Source organism: Crocodylus siamensis, chromosome 6 (genome assembly GCF_052110815.1).
Source record: "Crocodylus siamensis isolate JL-2025a chromosome 6, ASM5211081v1, whole genome shotgun sequence".
Classification (NCBI taxonomy): Eukaryota; Metazoa; Chordata; order Crocodylia; family Crocodylidae; genus Crocodylus; species Crocodylus siamensis.
Genome location: NC_143400.1, coordinates 9,232,903 through 9,260,727, shown reverse-complemented (window position 1 = coordinate 9,260,727; position 27,825 = coordinate 9,232,903). Strand labels below are relative to the sequence as shown.

The 27,825-nt window shown below is 52.4% G+C and overlaps 1 protein-coding gene across 1 annotated transcript; it reads left to right on the top strand.

Moving 5' to 3' along the window:
- Nucleotides 1-27,825, top strand: FAIM2 (Fas apoptotic inhibitory molecule 2). The gene is made up of 12 exons (XM_090053413.1): nucleotides 1-227; nucleotides 4,035-4,215; nucleotides 9,761-9,864; nucleotides 10,428-10,492; nucleotides 11,113-11,166; nucleotides 13,798-13,848; nucleotides 14,353-14,392; nucleotides 15,576-15,613; nucleotides 17,277-17,364; nucleotides 17,922-18,017; nucleotides 18,910-18,963; nucleotides 22,423-27,825. Exons 1-12 carry the CDS (start codon nucleotides 213-215, stop codon nucleotides 22,570-22,572), a joined length of 936 nt encoding a protein of 311 aa, XP_089909539.1. The 5' UTR covers nucleotides 1-212; the 3' UTR covers nucleotides 22,573-27,825.

Sequence of the window (27,825 nt, the reverse complement as noted above, 5' to 3'; positions counted from 1 at the left end):
TCTTGTGGGCTGGAAATGGTACAGTCCTCTTTCCAGCCGGCTGGCAGCTCGGTGGATGTTGCTAGAATGTAAAAGCATCAGCGGAGGCTGCAGCGACTGCGTCCAGCCACCCTGCGACCAGGCAGACACCGACCAGGCGTGCCAGGCGCTCCCTCTCCGCACCCCGGCTCACCCCGGCGCAGCCCAGGAGCCTGCGTCCCAAGCAAGGCACCATGACTCAGGGGAAGGTAGGTTGGGACCCCAAATGCCAGGCTGATGTCTCTAACCCTCCTTCTCCCTTGGCCCAGTTTTGCTGGGGAAGGGGAGCAATAGCGAAGCGTTGCAATGTGGCAGCGAGCTGGGCATCCCTATGCTGCCTGGCTGCGTGACACGGGTATCCGAGGGGGTTTGGCAGGGAAACGCCAGGGAGATTTGCACGATCAGGGGGTGGTCGTTTTGATGCAGACCCCCATCCATGCGGGATGGCTCCATCGCTGCTGCTTGATGATTCTTTTCCTGGCATCAGCATCTTGGCCAAGAAGGAGAGGGCATCCGAATCTTTCACCCCCTTCCCTCTGGCTCCGATTTTTTCTCTTCCCCTGCAAGATGCCATGGTAACACAGCATCCACCAGTTGCCAATAGTGGGGGTGTTTCCCCCATCCTCCCTGCTCCCCATCCCGGATGATTTTGGGCTGCGGTATTCTCCAGCTGAATTCTGTTTTCAAGGGTTTCCAGAGCCTTGCGCAGGCACGACGCACCGTAACTGTAACGGCCAAGTCCACGGCTGCTCGGACGCAGACAATTGCCAGACACCGTGTTATCCCTGGGCTGGTTACATAAGCCCAGTGTCCGAGGGTTACGTCATCAGACTGACCAGAGCTAGGACAAAGCAAGTTACCCCTGTTCTGGCTGCTATATCCGTATGCAAGGGTGGTCCTTCATAGGAAGGGGATGAGACGTGGCTGGTATTGCAGTTGGTAACGCTCGTGGAGCATGGCAGGGAATCTGTGGGAGAGGCTAGATACCAGGCTCTGTTTCCTGTTTCCTCTTGCACCAGAGACGGTTGCGTCATCCCATTCAACAACCATTTTGCAAGGACTTTTCCTTCATTCGTCACCATCAGCCTCCTTCTCCCCTGCGGACTGAGTTCATTTTTGCCCTGGCACACGTGGCGTGGATGCAATGTCTGGGATTTAGCAATGGCAGGCACAGGCCACGTTCGGTGGGTTTTGCCTAGCCGCTGATTGGCCCGTGATCATTAAATCAGCCGGTGACGGACCGGTAGTGGTCTCACCTAGCAAATGATGTTTATTCGCTGAGGCCGAGGGGCCTGTGGTTGGTCGCAGGCCAAATGAGCGGCAGGTTGAATTGGCACAATCAGCAATGGGTTCGTATTGGTGCATTTATTTGGCCCCTTTGGAGTTAACTGGTGTGAATTTTGAAGGCAGCCATAATAATATGGGGCTGGGCCAAAGAACGGGGTGGTTTAAACTGCAAGGGCTCCATTCATACCTGCTTTGCCCTTTATGGGTGTGTTATCGGTGTGTGTGTAGGTACAGGTGCGTCTTGGGTTTCTTTGCAGTTTGGTAGTATTTGTGAACTCCTTTTGCTCTCTCGCACGGCTGCCATAACACTGCTCTCATAATACCTAGTTCTTACCTAGCACTTTTCATTCATGCATCTCTGTCACGTTGCGGTGGGAAAGACGTTATGCACAGTCAGCTCCTGCCCAGGTTTCCTTCCTGCCTATGGCGGTCTCTTCAGGGTGCCATGCACTTTCAGCTGCAGTGGCGTAAAACAGGATGAAGCTAATGGTGTCACTCGAGTGACAGCATTGATGATCCCCACAGCCCGTTTTAGTTCTCCACTTGTGGTTCTGCTTATTTTCTTTTCTGTTTTGCCTGATGGGCCACTTTTCTAGCCTTTTGTGTGGGTGCAGCTGCATTGAGTTTAAAGCAAAAACAGGGTATTGTTGCTGGAGTGTCTGTAATGGGATCAGGTTGGGATCAGGTTGCAAGAAAGGATTAATTCCATCAATTAACATGAAGCAATATCCTGTCTAATCCTGGCTCTCAGGGGGAGGGAGGGGCAGAGTGGCTACGGGATCTTGCTGCAGCTCCAGAGGCACGACTGGGTTCATGCCCTCCTCCAAAGATTGATCCAGCTGTAAGTGGTGTCTGGGGACACGATGGTGACTACATCGCTTCCTTGTGTGGCATTGCCTGCAGAAACTATGCTAGCCTGAGGGTCTTTTGGGGACCTGGAGGATGGCAAAGGACAAGATGAGAACCATCTTGAGCCTTTGGCCCAACCGTATTGGACTTGGTGGGCATCCAAATGGATGTGGGTGCCTATATGCGATTTTGTTTCCCCCCTGCTCAAGTCTGTGAAGAAAACAAGGATGCAGCCACTTCTGTTACACGCCATCATCTTACCCCTAACACTAAGTCATATAAAGCAGCAAGAACTGCATCAGTTGTTTGCCAGGGACTTGAGCAGGGAGGAATCGAATCTCTTCCGGGCCCACATCCACTTGGACACCTGCTAACTGGAATAGGATCTGTCCATTTGAGTTTACTTTTAAATTTACTTTGGTTGGGGAAGAGGTTTTTTTTGTGGATCCTCTTGCAGGCCTGGCCCTGTTTGGAAATGGCGTGGGGGGTTCTCTGGACCATGGAAAGGTGCTTGGCACAGCAAGATACTGGGGGCTTTTCAAGGTAGGCACCTAAGATTTAGATGCTTTTTTCAGAAGGAAGCAAGGGGAAAATTCTCTGGGTCTGTTAACACAAGTGCAGGTTTCATCTGCCTGCATCCATCCCAGGGTAAGCATTTGCTAAAGGCCAACCAGGTATTTCCTGCTCAGCCTCCAGGTGTGTGTTATATCAGGATAGCTGTACATCTGTCCCTTCTCGATCCTGGTTTAACATGAATGGACTAGATGTGACCTCCTGAGGTCCCTTCCAACCCTAATTTTCCATGACTCTATAAATCAAGATCACAGCAGGGTAGGAGTGTGTCCATTTGGGCCTCGAGTGAAGGATGATGCTCATATGCATAAAAGCCTGTGCCTTATATCTGGTCTGTGCCTTATATCTGGTCTGAATAGCCCACTGGACAGCCTAGGATCCTCCACTGGTCTTAGACCCTGTCTTACATCATCATTATCTAGCAAACTTCCGGTGTCTGCCTTCACCTCCTGCTCTGATTTGTGCCCAAGTGCACCTAAAACGTGGATGCTTGATGTGGGAATTGCAAGCTGGCATCCTGTAGCCTGCACAAGGCAGGATATCTGAATGAAGGGACACAGCGTTTGCTCCTGGCTGTGCTTGTCTGCCAGCAAAACACTTGTCAAAATGCATTTGGCCTGGTCCTATTTGGGAGTAGGGCTCACTGGGGAGAGGGGTTCTCTAAGGCAGTGTTTCCCCACCTTTTCCGACCCAAGGCCACGCTTAAGTTCATAAACATTTTCCGCGGCACACCATCCTCATACATGTGGCAGCTCGTTGTAGCTCAGTGCCATGGCAAAATTGAGTGGCACGCCTGTTCATTTCTGACGGCACGCTTTTGTGCCATGGCATGCTGGTTGGAAACCACTGCTCTCAGGTCTTGATGCTTCACAGTAGGGAAGCTCCTTGAGCTCTTCCTTCAAATTCTGCCTTCAAGTCTGATGACATGGGATAACACCAGATTTTTGAAGGTGTTTTGGCAGTGAAGATGGAGACAGGTGGGTGACATGTCTAATTCCCCTGGCTTTGGCAGCAGTGAGGCACTTAGGAGCATTTGAACATCCCAGGAGTCCAGGCTGCCTGCTTTAACCCACTAGACCCCACTCCAGAGACAGGACAGAGCCAAGTAAAAGGAGTGGAGGGGTCTGCAGGGAACAAAGTAATGCTCACTCCACTCAGCCACAGGTCAATGGGTGCCTCTCCATAGACTCCAGGCAGCGCCGGAGCGGGCCCAGTCCGGGGGTGACTTGGCACCTGTGACCTGCCGGCAGCAGGATGGGTCTCGCCTCCTGTCTGTCTGTTGTAACCTCGCTCTCTCTGCCATGCAGCTCTCCGTGAACAACAAGCCTCCCAACTCCAATGGGCAAGAAGACAAGAGGGACAATGCAGTGGCCCCCTCGGCACCCCCCAGCTACGAGGAGGCAACGTCAGGGGAAGGAATGAAAGCAGGGGCCTACCCCACTCCGCCGTCAGTGCCGCTCCATCCCAGCTGGGCCTACGTGGACCCAAGTGAGTTCTCCCTCCCCTTGCATTGCTATGAGATCCTGGATGCTGACTTAGTGTCTTGAAGATGCTGAGGTGCAGAGTCATGGCCAGGGACATGGGACAAGTTGGTGGCGGAGCCAGGAGTCCTTGTGCATCCATCCTACATGAGCAAACATAGTCTCCACTCCCTCCCACAGCCAGGGCTGGAATAGACCCATAGAGACCCTATTTCTTTTCACAGCTGGGTCCTGTCTTCCCTGCCTGTCCCACTCCCTCCCATATTGGGGAACAGAACCCAGGACTCCTGGCTGCCCGTCTCTTGCACTAACCACTAGCACATACAACCTCCCAGTGCCAGGGATAGAGCCAAAGTATCCTGACTCATAGTAATACTCCCTTTGGCCTCCACTCCTCTCTTCGCCACTTGAAGTGACACCACTGATGTATCTGCCAACATTGACTGTGCATCTGTGCAGGGTTTGAACTCAGACTATCTCTAGGGTTAAAAATGCCCCCCACCCCCCAGCTGGGCACGAGTGCTAAATTCACCCCAGCTGGCTCTTGCGGCCACAGCTGATTCCTAAGTACACAAATGGCTTTTCTCTCCCTGGATAGCCTGTGCAGCCTCCATGTGGCCCTGGCAGAGGGAACAAAGGTCTGACTATGAGCAGGCCCCTGACTCAGGGAAAATGCTGCAAGCAGGGAGAATTCAGGATCCAGCCAAGCCCTGGGGAGGATGGGCAGGGGCTCTGCAGTGCCTGCTCCTTGTTCCACTGGGCATGCTGGAAAAGGTCCCATGGGGCTTCTTCAGCCTGCTTTCTCCTCCTCTGGCTGCCCCAGGCAGCTGGGGAGGTGGGCAGGGGGCCCATGGCTGCAGAGACGGAGAGAGACTGTGCAGAAGAGAAAGGGAAATGGATAGCAGCTGAGCTATGCCTACCAGGATGCAGAGGAGGAGGGCAGTAAATGTGTGTGTGCGCACACGTGTGCGTGCATGTGCGTATATCAGGCATTCTCATCCTGGGGCTCGCGAGCACCATAGTGCTCTCCTGGTTGTATTAAGCGCTCTCTAGTAAGTCCCAAAACGGTACTCAAAAGCACTAGCAATCACGCCAAGAATCACACCGAAAGGCATAATTGATGGTGAGCTGACATGTAGATCTAGTGATTTTCTTTTAATGCTCCATGAAAAAAGGGTTAGTCAGCGCGGTGCTCATTAATGAAAAAAGGTTGAGAGCCCCTGGCATATATACATGCATCACTGCTGTTTCTGTGTGTGTGCATGTACACATGTATACACATGCATCGCTGCTGTCTGTGTGCACGTGCGGGTGCGCGTATATACATGCATCACTGCTGTTCCTGTGAGTGTGGAGGTGTATGCATCTCGCTGCCATGTGCCTCACGACTGGGTATGTGTCTGTGTGCATGCATTATTTGTGCATATGACCAGTTGTGCGTATGCTGCATTCCCTTTCTTAGGTGGAATCGCAATTGCTCAACTGTCCTGTTCGCCCCTCTGCTCCCAGCCAGTGCTAAGTGCACTCCTTTCACCCTGAGCAACAGGGGCACAAGGGCTCGTTCTCTGAGCAGAAGGACTACGGAGCTGCAAGATCCCATGTGGATGCTGTGTGCAACATGGCATCACCTCTGTGTGCTGTGGTTTTGTGCTATATTGAATACAGAGATCCAGTTTGGCCACACCCCCTTTTTGGCTTGTCTGATTTTAATGACCAGATTAGGGCGTGTGTGTGTGTGTGTGTGTGTGTGCGCGCGGTCAGGCTCTTGCATCCTGTAACTACAGCCCTAGGGCTTCAATGACGCTGGAGGTCTGCCCATGGGAACGGCTGGCTGCAGGGAGGCTTGGAGCTAGTCATGAGATGTTTGTGTCAAGCTCCCTTAGGACCCTTAGACCCTGCCTGAATCTCCTGCCTTGGTGCTTGCGTCCTGAGCAGAGGTGATCAATATGCAAGGTGACGGACTGAGGCATATGGGATGCATTGAAACCTTGCCGTTTGTGATATCGAGGTTCGGTGATACGCCTGCCTGTGACGGCAAAGGGATGTTGCAACTCCAGATTCCCCTTCTGCAGCCATGGTCCCGGTTCCCGGTTCTGTGGATCATTGCATTGACCCCCCTCCCTTTCCCAGCAGCTCCTGACTTAGGGCCCCTGTAGCTCCTGCTTCGTGTCCACCTCCTCTTTCTCTGGTGTCAGCCTCTGTGGCCCCAGCACGGCTGGGCAGTGCGTGTGCCATCCCGCTGGGCTGTGTGGACGGCGGTTGGGTAGTGCACAAAATATCTTGAGGCAGAAAGAGGAGGGGCTGGCTTTTATGTGGCCAGCCACACTCCCTGCCCACCCGTGGACAGGGCAGGGTAAGGCATTTCTCTGGCTCTGTACAGGCCAGAACCTGATGCCTATACTCAGCAAACTTCTCGTGGAGTTGAGCAAGAGGGAATTTCATGGGCATCGCAGGGGAATAAGTGGATCGTTCCTGCATGTAAAATGGGGACGTTCCTTAGGCTCAGCTCCTCAGAGGTATTTTGGCCCCGAACTGGCGTGGGTTTCAGAGGGTTGGCTCCATCCAAAAGGCCGCTCAATACAGCTTAGAGCCTGTCTCTACCATGTCAGTGGCAGGGCTGGTGGAGCATTGGGCCTGCCCACCTAAGTCCAGAGCTGAAACTGCACCCACGAGACTGCTCCACACTCACCCCGAGGGCCTAGTCTTGACCCTTTGGTCAATTTACACACCTAAATTCCCATCAGCTTCAAGTGAGGGTTTAAATGCTTAGCGGTTCCTGGATCGGGATCTTTGTGCTCCAGTTCTCGGCCTGTAAAATGGAGATGGTTGCCGAGAGTGTTGGGAAAAGAAACACACCAAAGACAGCCAGGCATTCAGCTAGCCTGATAACAGGGGCTGTATAAATACCACTGGGAGGTAAGGGTGTCAGCACAGGTGAGAGGGAATCTGGCAGCCACGCTAATAGTAGGGTTGGGTATTTGAGCGGTCAAATAAAGTTCAGGCAATTGCCTGGTCAAATATTGGTCCAAAATTGTAAAAGAAATGGCCAAAAAGTCCATATGATGCACAGAAAAATCACACTTGTTTTTCATTAAGAAATATGTCAAAAACAATAAAAAAGCATATGTCTGTCAAAAAATTACAAAAAAATGTAGGCTTTTTTTGGGGTAAAATTGCTAAAATTGTTGACTGGGCAAAAAATACATAGCCAATTGACAATATTTGAGTGGTCAGTTTGATCTTGCCAACCCTAGTTAGTAGTGATTCAGAAGGGGAAGAGGCTTGGGATGACACAGCACCTAATACTATGTGCTGATGGGACAGCTGCTATCCTGGCCAATGTCCTGGGATGCTTCAGGGGAACAGGTGAGTCTGCTGGAGCTGGGATGGGCGGATGGCAGAGACTCAGGGCCTGCGTGGCATGGAGGAGGACATGAGCTGTGCTGCAGGTTTAGGGCTGCGGAGCTCCCTGATTAGACCCGTGCCTGGCTTTGCGGGGGGTGTGATGACATCGAGTTACGTCGGGTAGCAGAGGCTGACATGGAGACGTGGCATGCTGGAGGGCGAGGGTTGCATTGCACTGGATCATATGTGTGTGAAAACCTCCCTAGGAACACAGCAGAGGAGGTCTCGGTGCAGAAGATTGCAGCCGCAGAGACCTTGATCTCAATTGAAAACTCTTGGGTTCAATTCCTGGCTCTGCTGCCTGTTCCCAGCATGGCCATGAACAAGACCTCTGCTTCAGTTCCCTCATTTGTAAAGCCTCATTAATGACACTGTTGAGGCGGAATGGAGCCCATCATTATTAAAGGCATGGAGGTTTTTGTGTGTGTAAAGGGCCAGAGAGCTCAAAGTGGCTTCGGTAGCTTGGTAAACCTTTCTTGCCATCAGCTGCCTTCTGTATTTTACTAGTAAGACCCTGTAACAGAAAGCCCCAGGCATCTCTGCTACTTAAAGAGGACAAGCAGCCCAGGCAGGGAGCTCTGCAGGCAGGCAGGGGGCAGGGCAACTGGCTAATGGGATAATTAGCCAGCACCTGCAGGTGGTCAGATGCCTGGAGGCCTGCAGGGCCAGGGGAGCATATAAGCTCAGGGCTGGCACTAGCAGGGTAGTCTCTTCCTGGCTGCTACCAGGGAGGGAGTTCTTGCCCAGGGGAGTCCAGGATGCTGGGTTGGTGTGGGTTTATATTCTTGCAGGGGTGGAAGGCTGCTACATGTTGGTATTTATGTTATAGCTCAGGGGCTTGTGTTTCTGTTGTGTTAACTGGTGGGTTGTGAATGAGGCTATAGGGGCAGTGTCTAGAGAGGGGCACTTGATTGCCTTGACCCCTGCCAAGAGCAGACTTGGGGCTTAAACACTTATTGAGTGGAGAGAGGCATCTGAGAGGGGTGCAGCTATAGGGGGTCCTGGGTCCCAGCATGCAGGAAGCAGGGGCTTGGTGCCTAGAAAGAACAAGGGAAGCCAGTGCCTTGAAGCCAGGTCCTATTCAGTGGGCCTAGGCTAGAAGCCCTAGCTATGTTATAAGGGGCAGAGGCTGAGGCTGCAAGAAAAGGAATATACTGGTAATGCCTGCAAGGCATTGGGTGTGCTAGGGTAGGTTATGCAATTAGCCTGTAAGGCTTTGGCTGCCCAGCTGGCCACAGTGGACTGTAGAGACCTAGCCAGGTCTGTAGGTAGCCTCCCTCTTGTATTCATTTATAATCCATCAAGGTGTGGAAGGTGAGATGGGGTGGGGAGTGTCTTGGGGGTAGAGCAGGACATGATTGCACGGCCACTCTTGGGACCCTGACTTGACATATCCCAGTAAGGATGTGAACAACTCCTTGGTCTGTCATCAGTGCCACGTGCCTTTTATTGACTGCTGTGCATGTTTGCATAGCAAGCTGGTGCCCAGTGTGCTCATGTGCTCTGTTGCTGCTGTGATGGAGACGAAGGATACAGCAGAGACCTTCGCTCTTCCCTTTCACTTTTTGTGTCCGATGCAAAATTTCCCACCTACTCGGGCTGGATCTTGTGAGGCTGCTGTAGGCAGCTGCCTGTCCGCCTGATTCAGCTTTGGGTTTACATTCCATTACAGGGCTTGGATCCCAGAGATGCTAGTCTTCACGCAAATTGCCTTGTGACTAATGGCCATGCACAGCTGCAGTTCACATACTCGGCACTGATGTGGCCACAGGGGAGGGTCTCCTGACTGCAAGGAAGGTGTCTAGGGGCAGTAGGTCAGAGTTGAGACTGATACTGGCTCTCTGTGCATTTGTGAGCTGTCTGGTTCCCTTTCAAACCAAACCGCTAAGACCTGGGTCTATGCATTGAGTTATCCTGGGCTAAAAGGGGCTGACAGTTTACAGCCTGGCATGTTTCCTTCAGGAGTGGGAAGCGAGCAGGTGTATCCTGGAGGAAGTGCCTCCCTGGGCTTGTGATGTACTATTGACGGGAGACCTCAACCTTTTGACTCAATCCAGGCCTTCTGCCAATTGGCTTTAGAAACACCCAAGTGCATGTTGGGGAGCAGGGCTGCGAACTGATGTGTCCTCCGTCCGCATCCGTTTCAGGTACCAGCCCAAGCTATGGCAGTGGAGGATACCCAGGGGACACCGAGATGCTCACCACCTTCAGCTGGGATGACAGGAATGTGCGCAGAGTGTTCATCAGAAAGGTAATGTCTTGGATGGTGCCTCGGACCTCCTCCGAGATGCTCCCACCGGTTAGTGGGTTCCTGGATGAAGAGGGGCTGGAGAAGGAAGGGAGTGTGCAGCTCTGCAGGTATAGCCAGGCATAGCCCTTGTAAACACCAGGCTAGGGACACCCAGTTACTGACATGACCTGGGGCATGCTTGGATCTGCATCTGAGCTGCCCAGCTCAGACCCATCTCTGTTGACGGCTGAGCCTAAGCCCAGAGGGCTATAGAAAGGGAGTGCTAGCACAGTCGTACCAGGTCCTGAGACTTGGAGTGGGTGCCCTTATGTCGTACTAGGGCAGTGCAGGCTTCCCAGGCCCAGTTCCCATCTGATATGAGCCAGTGTTGTGCTACTGAAGCAAGCGGGCCAAACTCCTAGCCAGGGTAAATCGTTGCCACTCCATTAGTGCAGCAGAGAGGACTTGTACGCCAGCAGAGGATCTGGCCTCGTCCCTGTGGGAGGAGTGTGCATGGGGGCAGAGTTTCCTGCCTATGGACTGCCTGGCCCACACAAATCGGATGTGCTGGCTTATCATTTCAGGTTTATGCCATTCTCATGGTCCAGCTGCTGGTCACGGTCAACATTGTGGCTTTCTTCACCTTCTGGTAGGTGCCTGGTTTCACAGCAGTCCTCAGCTCTGGTGTCTTGCTTCTCCTGGGTTCTTAGTCACTTGGGCAAGTGGTTCACTTTCTCATGGGTTGCAGGCACCCAGAGACCTGTTACCTTACCGTGGTGACCTATAATACCCAAAGGAATCGGAGTACATTTCCATTGGGCAGGTGCTGTCACTGATACTGGGGCAGCTTGTAGGTGATGCGCATTCAAGGAAGCGAGTACCTTCACTCAAGTAGCCATCGCTCTGTGCATCTGAAGCCATAAGTTATCTGAGCTCTAGAGTTCAAATTACCTCTGGGATGAATAATGAATTTTTGTGGCTTGAACTGCAACCGCGAAATCCCTTAGCTTAGATGCCAAAAGCTGTTTCCCTTTGCTGAACATGGTTTCCTGATCATTTACCTTGGGATGGGTACAGCCAGCACTTGCAGAAACATGTTATTTTATAATTTAACATGCAGATTTAGGGAGCTGTGAGTACAGGCCATGAATTGGATGGCTTTCTCATGGGCTTTTGGAGGGGTGCGGTTACAGCAGCAGCCTGGAAATGAAGATGTGAGCCCTGCATGCTTTCAATGACTCTCACATCCCTTTCCTTTCTCACCCGCAGTGATCCAGTCAAAGATTACATCCAGACCCACCCAGCCTGGTACTGGGCCTCCTAGTGAGTATCCAGTGGCTTTCTTTCCTACCTGTAAGAGCTCAAAAGGGGCTGAACGGGGCCAGCCAGTACCATCCTCTGAGTTTTCAGGCAACCACCAACCCAGGGAATCCCCCAAATCACTGTGTCAAACCCCCACACACTGCTACGAAGCACAGACCCACACACTAGGCCCATCCTGTAACGCGCTATAGGTCAAAACGGGGGAGACGACAGCGCTGCCACTACAGCGACAGGACACTAGGATCATAGGAAAGTAGGGCTGGAAGGGAACTTGCACGCATTGGTGGCATGTCGGGGGACATGGGTGGGGGGAGATTTGTGCTGAAGGTGGGATGCTGGGTGCGTGGCTGGAGCCCCTGCCCAGCAGTGGTGGCGGCAGCAGCAAGGAGTTGTGCCCCTGCACTGTCCACACTTAAGTGTCACTTGCCTTTAAAGTCATTGAGTCCAATCCCCTGCTCGAAGCAGAATTGTCCCTAACTAAACCACTCCAGCAACGTGTTGCTCTACCCTGCTCTGGTGGCATCTCCCTCCTTGGAAGTCTTCAACTGCTCTAGGTAGCTTGACCACCCTCATAGTCTGGAAGTTCCCCCTCATCTCCAACCTAAATTTCCTGTCCTGCAGCTTGAGGCCACTGGTTCCTAGTCCTATCCCTTATGGCCACAGAGAAAAGCCCATCGCCACCCTGGCAGTCTGTAATTGCCCTTCCAAGTGTTTGAACACTGTTATCGAATCTTCTCTCCAGACTAAATAACTGGTTCTCTCAGCCTTTTCTCATAAGTGTTGCCTCCCAGGCCCCTAATAATTTGTTTTAGCCCTGCACCGGACTCTTTCCAAACTGTTTGCAACCTTCTTGAAGTGTGGAGCCCCAAAATGGATAGAGTACTCCAGACAAGGCCTAGTAATTGGTCTTCCTCCAAGTATCTACTAACCATCGCCCATACTACAGAGGAAGGCAAAACCATTTGCAGTCCATGCTAACCTGATGCAGAGGAAATGGTTGAATTTATCCAGAGGCAACTTGCTGCCTGCTGGACCTGAACCACTGTCCCAGATGGAAGGAGGGAAGGACCGTCCTTTGAGGATGAGAGCAAAGATGGGGGAAATCCCACCTGCAAAGGGCAGTTCTTTAGAAAGCTCTGCAGGTAAAAGGCCGCAGCTGTGCAGGGGATGCTGCCATGTGATGTTAGCTAGAGGTGTCCTGCTGTAGTCGGATGGAGGCAATAAAAGCACTTTGTGCTGTCAAATGTGGTCCTGTGCATGGTAAGCAAAGCCCTGTTGAGAAACCTCTGGACAGACGATTTTGAAATCATGCCTTCTCACCTGCTGAACTCGGGAGAAGTCAGAGCAGAGAGGGTTTGGGAGAGATCACCTAGGTAGGACTTGGGTCCCAAAGCCATCCCACTGTGCCAGGGAGCACCAGGCTTGCTACCAGGCCACGCCTCTATGGCAGCACAGCTGGCTCCTTGGCACTTCTGCATCAAACTCCCCCGCTCTCGGCTGTGTGGGGTAAATTGATGTAGTGCTGTTGAAACCAAGGGGGCTGCTGTGAGCTGCACTTGCTAGGGTCTTTCCTCCTGTCTCGGCAGCCATCGGAGAATCCATGGTGGAAATCATAACCTCAGTGGCCCCGAGGCAACTCAGACTGGGTGTAGCTGCTGTGATCCGAGTCACAGAGAAAACTGCTAATGAATGCTTGCTAGACTGGACCTCTGGCCCCACCCGCCAGGCATGCTAGCCCACTTCCAGATCTGGATAAATGCCAAGAACATCTTTTTATAGCTGTGCCCACAGTGCTAAGGTATTTGCTGCTGCAGCATTTCCAAAGGGATTATGGCTTGCATCGTGGCCCATGATTAAACTGACAGGGCGTGAGATGCAAGTGACAGTGAAGAACATGCTCTAAACCTGTTTCTAATGAGTTCATGCCCAAGGTACAAATTGTGTTCTGGCCCTGAGGGGGGGACTATGGCTTGTATAACTTTGGAGGCAGACTGAAAATAGCAGTAGAGGAGGCTGGTATTTGAGGTGCAGGAGGGGGCAAGTTGTTTTCCTCCATGGGCATTAGACTTTGTAGATTTGAAAGACAGCATTGCCTTTCTGAGATCTGGACAGATGTTGTAGTCTGCTGGCCAGATCCTCTGCTCTCGAGGCAGGTCCCCAGTGCTCTTTTTTTTTTTTTTTTTTCCCCCATCTCTTTCCATCTCTGTCTCTCTTTTTTCACTCTTCTGTTGGGAAGAAAACCTGTTTCACCCCAGACAGTATCCTATTGCAGGCTCCATTTGAAAGCGGTGTTCCTGGATCATTGGCTGGCTGGCTTTCCCTTCCTTTCTCACTTTCTCCTTCTCTTCCTCTCTCTCATTTTATGCCCATCCCTCTTTCCTGCCTTTCTGTCTTAATGGATGGATGGGTGAAGAGATAATGTCTCTACCTATTGTTCTACCCACCCACCGTGTCCATCTTGCAGGGGGCTCTGAACCGGTTCTGCGGTTCATCACAGAAAATGCAGGAGTGAAAGCCCTTAGCTGAAAAGGAGTCCTTCCTTTCCCTGGTATTGAGAGATGTTTGACATGGGACTTTCCTTCCTAACCTTCCCTCTGCTTCTCTCTCTTCCTTTTCTCTTCTTTCTTGCAGTGCTGTGTTCTTCGTGACGTACATGATTCTGGCTTGCTGCTCTGGACCCAGGTAAAATAACTCCTTTCTGAATTGCACAGCATAATGAAATGGCCCGCGGATGCTCTCCTGGCCTGTCCCAAATCAAGGGTCTTTGCATGCTGCACCAAATCAAATGCTGGCAGAGAGACCCTCAGTTTAAAGGTAACTTCGGATGCTGCAGTGTGCGCCGCAGAGGGGTTGAGGTCATGTCCTGGTGTGTTTTGTAGCGTGAATGCAGTGGTGCGTCTCCCAAAGGATACAGTTGTGTATTGGTGCTGAGAGTGGTTGTGTGGGGCTACATGATGCATTTGCAAGCAGATGCAAGTTGCGATGAAGCGGAGAAAAACCTCCTGTGTGGGTGTATCTACATAGCTTTAGGTGCTCTTTAGAATTAGCATATCGCTGCCTCCCTGCCATATTCTGCACAGATCATTAGGTCTATTACCCCCATTATGCAACACGCGATGCAGCCCCTCTTCGGTGATTCTGCTGTTGGGCAGAAGTGCTGATTGGCCCTCTGTGCTTTGCTTTCAGGAGGTATTTCCCATGGAATCTGATCCTCTTGAGTATCTTTGTAAGTATTGCCACTGAATGGTGACTGCCTGTCATGGATCTGACTGATGTTGAGGCCAGCAGGCACCACTGCAAGCCCTTGGTCTGACCTCCTGCATAACACGGGCAATTTCTTCCAGTAATTGCATTGCACTGAAGCCAAGAACTTTGATTGGGCTGGCACTAGATAAGGAGAGGGTGATGGCAGTGCTCTACTGAGCACAGCTGAGGGATTACAAACAGCTGGAGGGAATATACTTGGCCTTAAGGGTTGGGATATGACCTCATTTTAAACCCTGCTTTGAATGGGAGCAGAAACCATGTACAAAGAATGTCCACTGGGGTGATTTCCTTGCTCTTGAGCTTGCATTTGTTAGCTGAACATGGTCTAACATGGATGCCTGTCTCTTCATGAGCTGTGCACTTGGGCATGGGAAGCCAGTGCACCTTCTATAGAATTGATCCCTCTGAGCCTAGAAGCCCCATCAGGTTAGAGCAGGGTTGGGCAAAATGTGGCCCGGGGGCCGGATGCAGCCCACCAGGCCATTCTATCCAGCCCGTGGGGCCCCTAAAAAAAAAAACAAACTTTAGAAAATTAATATATCTGCCTCTGGGTGTCTGTCATGTGGCCCTCAGTGGCTTGCCAAAACTCAGTAAGTGGCCCTCTGCCCAATTTTTATAATTGCCCATCCCTGGGAAGAGCCATTCGGGCCCATCAGCATCTTCAGCCAAGAGCAATGTGGCTCTGATCACATCTGGCCACTTCTAGCTCCCCAGTTTGAGCACCTGGGTATCCAGATCCAGCTGGGTGCAGTGAAGCTGGACTGCAGGACAAGCCTTGAAGCTGTAAGAAGACATTTTACTTGCCTGGGCACTGCAGCCTTCAGATGTCTAGCATTTGAGGGGCCAGATGCAGGAAAGTGGGAGTGAACCTGTGGGCAGGATGGGGGCGGTTTGTACAGACCATCTATGTCAGCAACACCCCTGGGCCTCCAAAAAGATCCACCTACCCCCCGCACCATCCTTGGCCAACACGATGGCCATCTCCAGAATGGAAAGGAGTGGCAGGTCACCAGCAATGCTCCTTCTGCCCCCCCTCCACGCAGGGTGACCGTGTGACATCTCTAAGGTAGCTGTGGGATTGTTTTTGGAGGAGCTGAGTGCATGTCCCACCCAGCAATAACTGTTTCTGTTTTCCCTACCAGACGCTCTCCATGTCCTATCTCACTGGGATGCTTTCCAGGTAGGTCAATCCAATGGGTCTCGGACAGCTTTTTCTTTCCCCTCCCTGTTGCAGCCACCCCCAGCCAGAAGTGCTGCGTGGAGCAGGGCAGGAGCACTGGCTCTGCCAAATATGGCCTTTTTCAGGAGGGAGCTACTAAAGGGAATGGGGCAAAGGCACTGTCTGTCCTTGGTGGCTTCCACACACTCCAGCCTCTCCCAGCAGGAACAGCTGTAGGGACCAGGGGCCTTGGGGAGGTTTCCATGTGCTCCCGCCCCATTTTTCCCAGCAGAAGGTGCTGTAGGGTGCGATGCAGGAACACTGCCCTCAAACGAGGAATTCTTGTCATGGCCCAGAGCTGATATAACTCACTACTTGTGGGTTTTTTTGCTGTTGCAATTCACTCCCAAGATCATCCCCAACTCACGTGGGTCTCTGGTGACCGGGTGAGTGTGCCAGTGGCTGGGAACGCTTGGGTGCTGGGGGCAAGGAATGTGGTGGGTGCAGTAACAGCGAGATAATGCAGAGGATCTCAGAAGGAGCAGCAGAGACCAGTCAGATGCGTTGGCCCACGCTCTCTCTGGTGTAACTCGACTGCAAGCAACAGGGAAGGATCAGCTGCACATTATGCCCGTAGCCTGGACTCGGAGCCATCTTTCCTCCTCCCTGGTTGGTGCCGAGTCCTAGCTCTCCCCAGAAAGGAATTCGGATGTCATCACCTACAGCACCCAGGATGGGCCCTGATGATAAAACCAGTCCCCTCTAGCCTTGTGCTCCTAAATGCCAGGCCTAAGGCTGTATGCCAGGGGTGGGCAATTATTTGGGCAGTGATCTGCTCGGAGGTGGGGAATTGATCCTGTCTGGCCTGTGAGCCACTGCCAGGATCTGGAGGAGGGAGGGCTGCGCTGCATACTGCTCCGCTCTGTCGCAGCTGGGGCCAGGCCGGACCATGCAGCATATGGAGCCCTCTGCACCCCTGCACTTCCCCGCAACGCTTCCTGTTGGCACCATATAGTCCTGGCATTGGAGCTGCCATGGCTAAGCCTGCACAAGACCAAGCATGATGCAGCCAACTCGCCCACCCGCCTGCCGAGATATGCCACTGCTGCACCAGGAAAATTGTGTGGCTGCCCTGGGCTGAGCACCCCCCTGCCCTGCAGCCAGCATGGAATAGCAATGCCATGGCAGGGGCTCATCACAGCAAGCAAGCAGGTTGGCTACTTGGTGCCCTTCAGTTGGTAGCCACAGCACCAACAGGAAGCCAGGTGGAGGATGGATGCAGAGGAGCCTGCGTGCCTGGCCCTGGCTGTAGCAGGACAGAGGCATGGGGCGCAGCTGGTGGTGGTGGCTGACAGGCCAAATAGGATCAATTGATGGGCCAGATATGGCCTATAGGCCATATTTTGCCCACCCCTGCCATATGTCCTGCCAGGTATGCTCTTCTGCCTGGAGCAGGACACTCCTTGGCTTTCCTGTGTCTTATCCATCTGGCCACCCATATGGCAAGTGCAGGATGGTCACAACCCCCCACTCCCTTTTGTCTGCCCCTATTACTTAAGTACCCACCTGCCAAGGCCCTGATGCTGGGACCATCTCTCCCTCTACCCAATTGTCTTTCCCATACTCTGATTACTGGGCTCTTATTAGGAATTTGGGGGGGGTGGGTTTTATGCAACTTTTGCAGCTATTATGACACCAAGTCAGTCCTCTTGTGCCTGGGAATCACAGCCCTGGTGTGCCTCTCTGTCACCATCTTCAGCTTCCAGACCAAGGTGGGATGATCTGAGCTAGTCCCTCTCCAGGGGGCAGATTATGGGGAAGAGGGCCTTGATGGGGGAAGAGAAGCACAGGTCTGTCCATGAAGAGGGGACCTAGGAGAGCGGGACATGCAGTGCAGTGGATGAACTTGGATGTGTAGGGGGTTGGCTAATGGCATTGGGCTGGCGGTGAGGGTGGGGGATCTGTACAACAGAGATGGGGTTGGGGGTATGGGTATGAAGGTATTGCATTTGGGGTATGGCTGGGTTGTACAAGGGAAGGTATGAATGTAGGTTATAAGGGGTGCTGGGGTCACAGGGTCTGGGGTACAAGGAGTAATGAAATATAAGATTTGGTGCACCAGTGGGTATGGTGAGGTCTGGGATATGGGGATTGGGATACAAGGGCTGGATCACACGGTTTGTGGTGCAGGCAGGGTATGATGCACTCTGGGGTATTGGGCTTGGGATATAGGGGGCAAGGGCTTTGGGGTGCGGGCGAGGGTTGGGGGCCTGGTACCTGTACCCCTCCCTACTACAACAGCATGCGCCCTGCTCTCTCTCTCCCCCAGTATGACTTCACCTCCTGCCAGGGCGTCCTCTTCGTGATGCTGATGGTGCTGGTCTTCGGTGGAATCATCATGGCCGTGATTCTCCCCTTCCAATATGTGAGTGGCCTCTTTTTTTCCTCTCCGCACCTCCTGTACAGTCCCTTCCTTGCTCTTGCTGAAGCAATCGGGGGGGGGGGCAGTTGTTTCCCTGCTGCCCTATAGTACTTCCAGCTTCCTTATCCAAGCTCTGCTTGGCAATGTGGGAGTTTCATCTTCTCGTCTGCCTTCCTGCTCTACTCATCTCTCACACCCTAGCGCTCCCTTGAACCTTGCTGATCTGCCGCTGTCTCCGTGCCCTGCCCTACCTCTGCCAGAGCATGAGTCTTGCTTCCCTTCCTGCTTGGGACTTGGGGATGGAGCTGCCTGCTGTGGCCTGACTGAGCTGTGGGGAAACAATAGGCCTCTTGTTCTGTCTGCAGAGCCCGGCTCCTATTCCAGACCCATGACTGGGCGCACGGCCTCCGCCTCCTGCAAACTTAATCCCCGGCCTAAACGATGAGACAAGAGGCTGGTTCCAAGCAGCTCCCCTTGATCCACTCCCCTAGGGTGGGAGAGACCAGGACAGGGCCAGAACTGGTCAGAAGTGACCCTTTACAATGGCAGGAGTTGCTTTAATCATTCCCGAGACCAGCGGTTTTCAACCTCTTTTTGTGATCCCTAAAAACATTGGCATGGAGGTACAGACCCCTTTGAATTGTAAATGTGGGCATTTGCATAGTCTTGATTGACCATAGTCCTCCTTTTCACAGATCCCTTAGTCTGGGGACCTCCAGGGGTCCGCAGGTTGAAAACCAGTGCGGTAGAGTGTCTTCAATAGGGTCCAGCCAGTTGCTGGTTCCCCAGTGTCCTTCCATCTATGTCCTTGGGCTCCAAGTGAGAAGAAGATCTGCCTCACCTGTAGGCTTATTTCCTCCCTCAAACTGAGCGGTGCCTTGTCTATTTTCCATAGGTCCCCTGGCTCCATGCTATATATGCGGTACTGGGTGCAATCCTCTTTACCATGGTAAGTGGCACTCTTCTCCAAGGGATTAGAAGTTAAATGCAATGAAGAAGAACAAACCATTTGGGTCCTAAAACACCAGTTACCTAGGATAGGCAGGGTCATACTTCAAGTGAGGTCTTGCCCTACTTTCCCCTCTGGACCACTTCCTGGCCAGACGTGGGTTGCACGTAGCAATCGGTTGGCCACCTCTGCGCAGTCCCTAGTATGTGACAAACACGGTGAAGTTTTGGTGTGACGGGTAAATGCTGGCATAAGAACAACTTGTGGTGGAACAGCAAAGGGCACTGGGAAGACAGTGCAGTGGAATAATTGGTGCCCTTGAGCACAACTGAAGTGTGCTAGCAGGAGTGTGTGTGATAGGACATCAAACCTGGCAGAAGTCAGAATTGAAGCTGAGAGGTGAGTGAGGAGCCCAGGGCTGCCTTGTTGCTCAATCATAACCCTGTTCCTGCCATCAGGATGGGCACATGCAAGACCTGGTGGGGGCTGCAGCTGAGCCGGGAGACTGGGGAGACCCAGACTGGGTAGTGGGGGTGTACCATGGGTAGGAGAAATGCAGAGTCATGTTAGAAAAGCAGGCAGAGAACAGGCTGTAAATCCAGTGCAAATTGGCATGAACGTGACAGTGCTGCCAGGCTGATTTTCACTGGGGTCCTGCTTGCTGTGTGCAATGTAAGGGTGTCTCTGCAGAGAGCATGGGGGAGTCACCTCTGCTGGGGGGGATCAAGGTGACAGTGGCCTTGGGGTGAGGCGGTACCATCTGGCCTCACTGAATCGCAATAGCAGTTGAGCAATATATTTAAGAGCTAGTAATTAGCTGGGATGAAATAGCTGGGGACAGTTCTGCTTTGAGCAGAGGGTTGGACTAGGTGCCCTCCTGCGGTCCCTTCCAACCCTCATTTCCTATGATTTGAAAGTCAATTGCAGGAGCTCAGGCATTTTAGCTGTGATTCATGTTTGCCTTGTAAAATATGTAGGCTAAAGAGCTTATAATTAACTCATAAACTTCCATAGTCAGACTCCAGCCGCTCCACTTCTATCTGCCCAGGCTCATTTTTATACAGGCTTGGGATCTGTCTAATCAAGGTCATTTATGGTGATTTTTTTTTTATTACAAGAGGATGAGACGGGCCCTGCTGTGCTGGGTGCTGCACATAAGCCTGCTCAGTCTTGGAGGACTTAGTCCCACTCAACTTTGTCCAGTTTTTGGGCCCCCCACTACAAAAAGGATGTGGGCAGGCTGGAGAGGGTCCAGCGGGCAATGAAAATGGTTGGGGGGCTGGGGCACATGATTGGTAAGGAGAGGCTGAGGGAACTGGGCTTATTTCGTCTGGAGAAGAGACGTGTGTGTGGTGAGATTTTAATAGCAGCCTTTCACTCCCTGAAGGGTGGCTCCAGAGAAGATGAAGCTGGACTGCTCTCAGTGGTGGCAGATGACAGAACAAGGAGCAATTAGGAAAAACTTTCTCCTTAGGAGGGTAGTAAAGCACTGGAACAGGTTCCCCAGAGAGGTGCTGGCATCTCCATCCTCGGAGGTTTTTAAGACCCAGCTAGACAAAGCTTTGGCTGGGATGATGTAGTTGGGACTGGTCCTGCTTTGAGCAGGGGGTTGTGGACTCGATGTGACCTCCTGAGGTCCCTTCCAACTCTCATATTGTATGATTTTTTTTTTTTTTTTAACTCGCTTTCAGCAAGTAGTGAGATCTTTGGATGGCATCAGACAAAGCTGGCATATGCCTCTCTCTATGTGCTCCTGGAACTGAGCGGCGGGGTAGAGGAGCGACAAAGTGACTTTCCTTGGGCTGCTAGGCAGAGCAGGCAAGGGACAGAAGTGGGAAGCCAGGAACAGAGCCCAGGCGCTCTGGCTCCCTAGCTACCGTGCTGTTCGCTAGCCCCCACTCCCTGTCTATGGGGAAGCCGTGCTGTGGTTTGCTGGCTTTGTTCACAGGGCACGTCTACCCTGCAAGCAGGGCTGTGACTGGCAGGGCACCAGTCTGCCCTTGACCCTGGCGGCAGCTGCTGCTATCTCGACTGCCCCTGGTACCCAAGTAGGGCTGTAACTCTGGCTAAAGGCTACATACAAGACAGCTGGGCTTGCTGTAATGGGGCATTATCTCCTCAAGGGACGTGGTGCTTGGAACCTGCAAGACCTGAATGGAGAGAGCCCTGCAAAAAAACACAGCTTGGAGAATTAACCTGCGGGGGCTGCTGGTTGGCAACCCCTGCGCTTCCAGAAGAGGGTATGGAGAGGGGCTTAGCTCCTTGAGACGGGGGTGGAAATAGGGTTGGTGTCTGTCTGCTGTAGCACGGCCAGCTGGATGCCAAAGCCTGGAGACTGCAGCTCCTGGAAACCTTGCGGGGCTGCATCCTGCTCCTGGGCAAGCTGCATAGCCAGTCCTGCTCCCCCACTGTGTGTGGTGTGTGGGGTCATGCTCCTTTGCCTTTCCTTGCCCAGGGTCTCCCAGCAGGCACCCTAAAATCCCTTGTGCCTCCATAGCCGTCCCCATCCCCTGATCTGCATGGGGACGTCTGAGCCAGGGAGCCCTGGGACAGGTTGTAGCTGTCTAATGGCAGAGGAGTAAACCTTCCTGGGCATGAGCTGCTGAAGATGGTGCACGGGGGGCTGACTGGCTCTGGGCTGGGGGGCTGCCTGGGCAGGGTATACGAGTTGGTGGCAGTGAGCTGCCCCGTGGACGGGGGAGGGGAACAGGATCATTAGATAAGCCTGGCACTGATGAGAAGAGCTGGGATAAAGTTTAGCAACTATCTGACGGTCAGGACAGGCTTAGGGACAGGGTAACTTAACTGAACACCTAACAGAAGCTGGAGAGTCTGGGGTGAGCCTGCAGGTTTCCATGATTTAGTTTTTTTTAACTACCCTGATGCCCCATTGCCTACCCAACCCTTTCCTCTACCCTCATGGCCATTGCTCCATGCTTGCCCTACCTGCTGCTGGTACCTGACTCTCTAAAAAGGCTGTTTTGAAGCTGGGTGAAAATGGGTACAGAGCTTTCAGCAAGCAGTGAGATCTTGGATGGGGCCAGACAGGATTGACATGCACCTCTTTCTTCGTGTGCTCCTGGAACTGAGCTGCAGGGGTAGAGGAGAGGCAGGGATTGCTCGCAGGCTTGCTCTCCCCCATGAGAGCTAGAGGGAGATGCTTTGTTAACAGACAGTCCCTGGGTGACCACCCATGTCTCCCGCCACCCGGGGAGAAACCTGATGTGCGGTGGGGTACTGGATGTTAGCTCTGGTACAGCTAGACTCCAGGCTGCCCGAGACCCGGGATAAACGTTTTGTAGCGTTCCTGTGGGATGTTAAGCAGCAACTGCATTTTAAGCAGGGGGGGAAATGAAAGCCGTGCTCGCACCTAGCATCTGGGACTTTTAGAGAGAAACGGCCCCTGGGCCAAGCTGCATCCTCTCTGATCCTCTCCGCACGTCTTCTCCCCTTCCCCAGTTCCTGGCGTTTGACATGCAGATGCTGATGGGGAACCGCCGGTATGCACTGAGCCCGGAGGAGTATATCTTCGGTGCCCTCAACATCTACCTGGACATCATCTACATCTTCTCCTTCCTCCTGCAGTTCTTTGGCTCCAGCCAGGAGTGAGTGCAGCCAGGAGGCTCCTGCTGCCCCCTGACAATGCATAAACATGTCAAAGAAAAAAGAGAAAACAAAGAAAATAGAAAAAAAATAACCTTTTTGGCCCCTTAGGCTCAATTCCATCAACTGAGCACAGCTCCCTGGGTTCCTTCTGCAGCTTGTATATATGCTGTTAACCTTCTGTGACTTGGAAAGCAAACTAGGGCTTCAGTGCTATACCTCCCCTGTCTGCGCCCTGAAATCAAACTTGAGCTGGGGCTGTAGGAAGAATAGGGCACCAGTCCAGAGGTTTGCTCTTCCAAAGGCAGCAGGTTTCCCCATCTGGATTTCAGTATGTTGCCTGCTACTGAGACATTCAGACTCGCTTGGAAAGGATGGGGGTTGGGAACGGGCTGGGTCCCTGGCAGGGCAATCAGCTGGGGCAGAGAGTAGGTGGAGGGATCCTTGGATCAGAGGGATTTTAAGATGCCCTAAACACTCGCCCTTGCTCCCTTCCTGTCTGCACTTGCGTACAGGATCACACACCTTTAGCAGTAACTCAGCCCAAAAGAAAGTGATGCCTCTTAGGCCTAGGTGCAGGAGATGAACAGCAACCATCTTTGCACTCAGTGGGTACATCTGATGTAGCCCCATAAAAGACCTCATAAATGATCTTCCCTGTTTCCCTTCCATGTGATTCCCTATTGAAGGCTATACCCCAAGCCAGCTCTGTCTGATCACTGATGCCACTGACCTATCTCCAGGGCATGATTCGACTGGGGCTGTTTTAAGGCCTGGATTACTAATGTGGGAGTCAGGACCATATGGAGGGTGGAAAAGCCTGGCCCAGTATTGTTCAATGGGGAGAGAAAGGGTCGTGGCAGGATCCTGACTTCATGGGAGGTGGGTCATGGGAGAGGAAGATGAGGAGGTCCTGGGATGGAAAAGGTGGCTAGGGAGAAAACAGTGAGGCCAGACCCAGACTTGTATGTCCATCATATGGGATCCAAGACCTTGGGCTATCTTCACCCATGGCATATACCTGGGTGAATGTCCCCAGCTTGAAAAAGGACAAAGGGTCTTGGACCACAATGCAATAGAGACATGCCCCATGGGTGGCTTTCTGGGCAGCAGGTTGGACCTAGGGAGCTGGAGAAGTTGTCTTTGCTGTGCATGGAGAATGCTTTACCCCCACCTGTATGGGGTAGCTTGAATGCCATTGACCAAGTCTCCATGGCCCCCACTTCCATGACTCCAACCCTACTCCTTTCTCCTCTTGGGTGCTCCGGCCACTGAGTAAGGCAGAGGGGCAGCAGAAGGCCATTTCTGAGCTACTGAGACTGTGGGGAATGTTACAGCTCATAAATATTGGAGTCGTATTCATTTTGCATGACCCAGGAACTGCAGAGAGTGCCAAGAGCATGCTCCATAAAGCAGGATCTCCATGCGACAGCTTGGGCCCCTGCTGTGTACGAATTTGCATCCAGCGTGGATTCCTCTCCCTGCTCTTTGCTGTACCACTGCCTGGGAGCGCATGTGGTACCCCAGGAACAAGGTGGACCCCACAGCATGTTACTCGGCCCACTGCTTGACCGTAGCAGCAAGGGTGTCCCGAATGGAGGCTGGTCAAGTGTCAGATTTCGAGGATGGAGAAGGATCTAAGTTGCATCCAGACAGGACATCCCTTAATAATAATAATAATAAAAAAGTCCATATCACCAGCAAGGATTTTTTTTTTTAAAGGAGCTACTCAGCATTTTCTCTTCCATCATTGCATCTTCAAGGGAAACCAGCCCAGGTCCTTAGAAGATGATCTGAGCTAAGCACGGCCGATGCTTCAAGAAGTGCCCAAGATGTACACCTGTCCCTAAGGACTACTGTGGCGACCTTCAGTAGATCCATCTGGAATGGGGCCCAGGTTTACAAAGCCTGCTAAGAGACGCAGAGCACTCCTGACTCACCCTGGCAGCCAGGCCAGGCAGGTCTTATTAGCAGCCACCCAAGCTAGAAAAACCATTTGCTATTTAAGGGGTTGTGTGAGAAATCTCCAAGGAGCACCTGGGTGAAGCTGAGCAGGTTGGTGTCTGAAGAGCAGGGCCAGGAGGGGAGGAGTGGACTACTGAAAAGTTGCAGTGAACTGGAAAAAAAAAAATAGGTGCTTCTGGTGGACTGAATCTGTTTTGACCTGAAACAAACTGATTGCGTTTTTTTTCTTGGCATTCTTAGCAAAAGCAAAGGGCTTGGCTCTTGTGGGGACCTTGGCACTGTTCGTAGCACGAAGGGGACTGGAGGTGTCCCTTACCCTGGAGCTCCCTTAGGATGTGCTGGACAAGAGAGCTGAATTCAGTCCGTGTGCTATCCAGAATGAAACCGCTTTGGCAGGAGAGCTTGAGAAAAGCAGGGGCTGGGCTGCTAACCTAGCATAAGGGAGGCTTTTGGTTCGAGCCCCTCCTTTGACCAGGCAGAGTCGAGTCTTGCACCCAGCTCTCCCCCATCACTAGTCTTGACCCTCTGTGTATAAAGGAGGGAGGGGAAGGGTCCTTGTCTGCTTTTCAGTTTTGCAAATGACTCCTGTCTTGCGCGAACCTAGCCTGGAAGTGCAAGCCGGTGCCTGGGAATGCCCAAATGAAGCCCCATTAGTGTTTCAGATGGCCTGGCTGCAAGTCTTCTTCAGTCAAACCATTTGCCGAATTACCGAACAGTTTCAAGGTGACCAAAACTGCATTTTTAAAATTTTTTTTTTTAAGTAAAACTATTTGCCTCCCTGAAATTTGCCTAGCCCAAAGGCTCGGCTCATACTGAACAACTCTTGGCCATGAAAGCAGCACCACCCCCTTGCTACTCCAGCTGTCACCTCTGCCCTGAGCTTGGTCGTTTCCAGCTCCGAGGTGAGCCACTGCTGCAGTTGGCTCACATGTTGCTGAGTGCATCTGTTATCTTTCCATCTTCACCCTATTAATATTCCCCATTTGGGAATCCAATGGCTGATTTCTAAGTGTCAGGCCCGAGGCTGCGATAAGAGAGCCTTAAGTCTTCTTTAAAAGGCGATCCTTCCAGCTGATAGGGGCTTTATCTGCCATCTCCCCAAGAATGCCAGGGTATATGCGTCACCGAGCTGCCTCTGGCGACTGCAGGGTGCTGGAAGGGGAGCCCATGCCAAAGGCTCAATAGTGTACATTCCTCCACTGATGCTGCCCTGGCTTTTACCCTTCACGTGACTGCATACCCTGGCCACTTGTGCCCAAGGAGAGGAAAATTACTGTGCACTGCTGTCAGAAGCAAAGCCTTGGTCTCCCTGCTTCTCTTCAGGCTGTTCCCATGTCCCTTCCCTTTCCTGCTGCCTTAATCCCAATTGATGCATTTGTGTGAGACCTCAGGCTGCCAGGTACTCGGGTGATGCTGTGCCACTTAGGGGTTATTCCAGATTTACATTATGCAGCAAACACTGGGTTTGGCCCCTCGGGACCAGATCCTCGTCAGCTGTTGCTGGCAGATGGGCAATTCAAACTGGTACTAAAGGAAGCCGTTTGCAGCATCAAAGCCTTTGGCCTGTGCATTCCCTCCACATCAGCCCCAGTGGGGCTGTGAATCGGTATTACTACTAATAAGTCTGCTGTGGTGGTGCCTAGGAACCTCTCCCATGGATAAAGCCCTTGCTGCTTTGGTGGAAGGATGAAATGCAAAAACTGTTCTTCAGATGTCCCGAGACATTTCCATACTCACTGGGCCAGCTGCAGATGGCTCCCAGCTCTGGGACCCATTTCTCTATTGGGTTTTCATTGATGCTGGTGCATAGTGGGGCTCAGACAGTAGCCAGTGAGATCTGTGCTTTGCACTGGTGCAAACAATGAACCCTGGGACAGGTGAGTAGAAAAGTAGGCCTGAGCGTCTGACACCATCAGAGCAAGGAGACAATGGGTTCATGCAGGTCTCCGAGTCATCTCTTGCCCAATGTTTCTGCCCTCCCTGTGTGTTTGAGCATGCACCCTTTTAATCAATAGCCCTTGTTCCAGTGATAATTTGTTTATGAAATTCCTATGTCATGAAAGGAGAGGTTGTGCAAAAAAAAAAAAAAAGAAGAAAAAAGCAGCAGGTCAAGGTAAATAGGGAGTCCCACGCTGTAGCAAATTTGTGATCACGTAGGCCCTAGCTAGTGTTGTCCTGGATGCAGTAGCCATGCAGCACTTCAAAGAAATAGCAAAATTAAACCACCAATCCTCCTGCTCCAAAAGCTCACCCATCTGCAGCTAAAGGAGAATCTCCATGAACTGTTGGCAATACGGGGCCTATGACACTCAGTTGCAGTTCGGTTTCTCTCCAGGAGCGGGCAGTCTTTAAAGTGCCCATGTCAGGGCAGTTGTTTGCACCTGATACCATAGACAGAGTGGGGAAGGAGAGGGGCAAGTGTCCTGGCTGAGAAATGATGGAGCAGCTGAAGTCAGGTTGAGGTGGGAGCTGTTTCCTGGAGATACCCTCACCCTGAAAGAAAGAAGCCATTTCCCATGTCACAGCCCCCTCCCCCAGGCAGCCAGGGCTGAGAAGAGCAGGTGGCTGGTTATTGCGTGCACTTCTCCAGCTAGCATGCCCCAACCTGGTCGCCCACGAGCCTTGCCGTGAAATCCAGACCGGGATCTGAACCCTGCAGCTGGCCCCAATGCCATGAGATGAAGCAAAGCCCTGGAGCCATATCCCTGCTGGACTTTGGGAGAGATTTGGAACTGCTTTTGGCCCCCTGCTTCTGCACCGTCTTCGAGTATGGAGACAAATCGCCTCTTGCTACTGCCGCCACCCGAGGCCCACGCTGCCCAGTACAAAGCGTCTGCAGGGCATCTGCTCTATCCCTTCTGAAAGCCATTCGGCCAGCACCGTGCGCAATAGCTTTGCTACCCCCTCGTGTTTCTCAATGGAAGTGCGGGCATTCCCATTCCTGCATGTCTCCTCTGGTCCCTCCTGCCCTCTGCTGCAACCAACACTGCCATCCTAGGAAAGGGCCCAGTACCACCCTCTACTGAAAGGTCCCAGGCCCTCTGCCATGAGGAATGTATACATGCCTGCTGAAGTCCCCGCTAGCTTCGGTGATTCCAGATAGGGGCCGTAAAGGAGAAATATTGGAGGGCAGGGGCTAGGTTTCCTCCAGCTGAGTGTGGGCAGTGCAGGGCTGTTAATCTCCATCCCTGTGTGCTTATTCTCAGTACTCAGCATCCTGGTTGCATCTGGCCTGTGTGCTTCTCCCTCTGGCCGCTCCGTTGTTTTCACTGTAAATAAAATTTTGTATTTTCT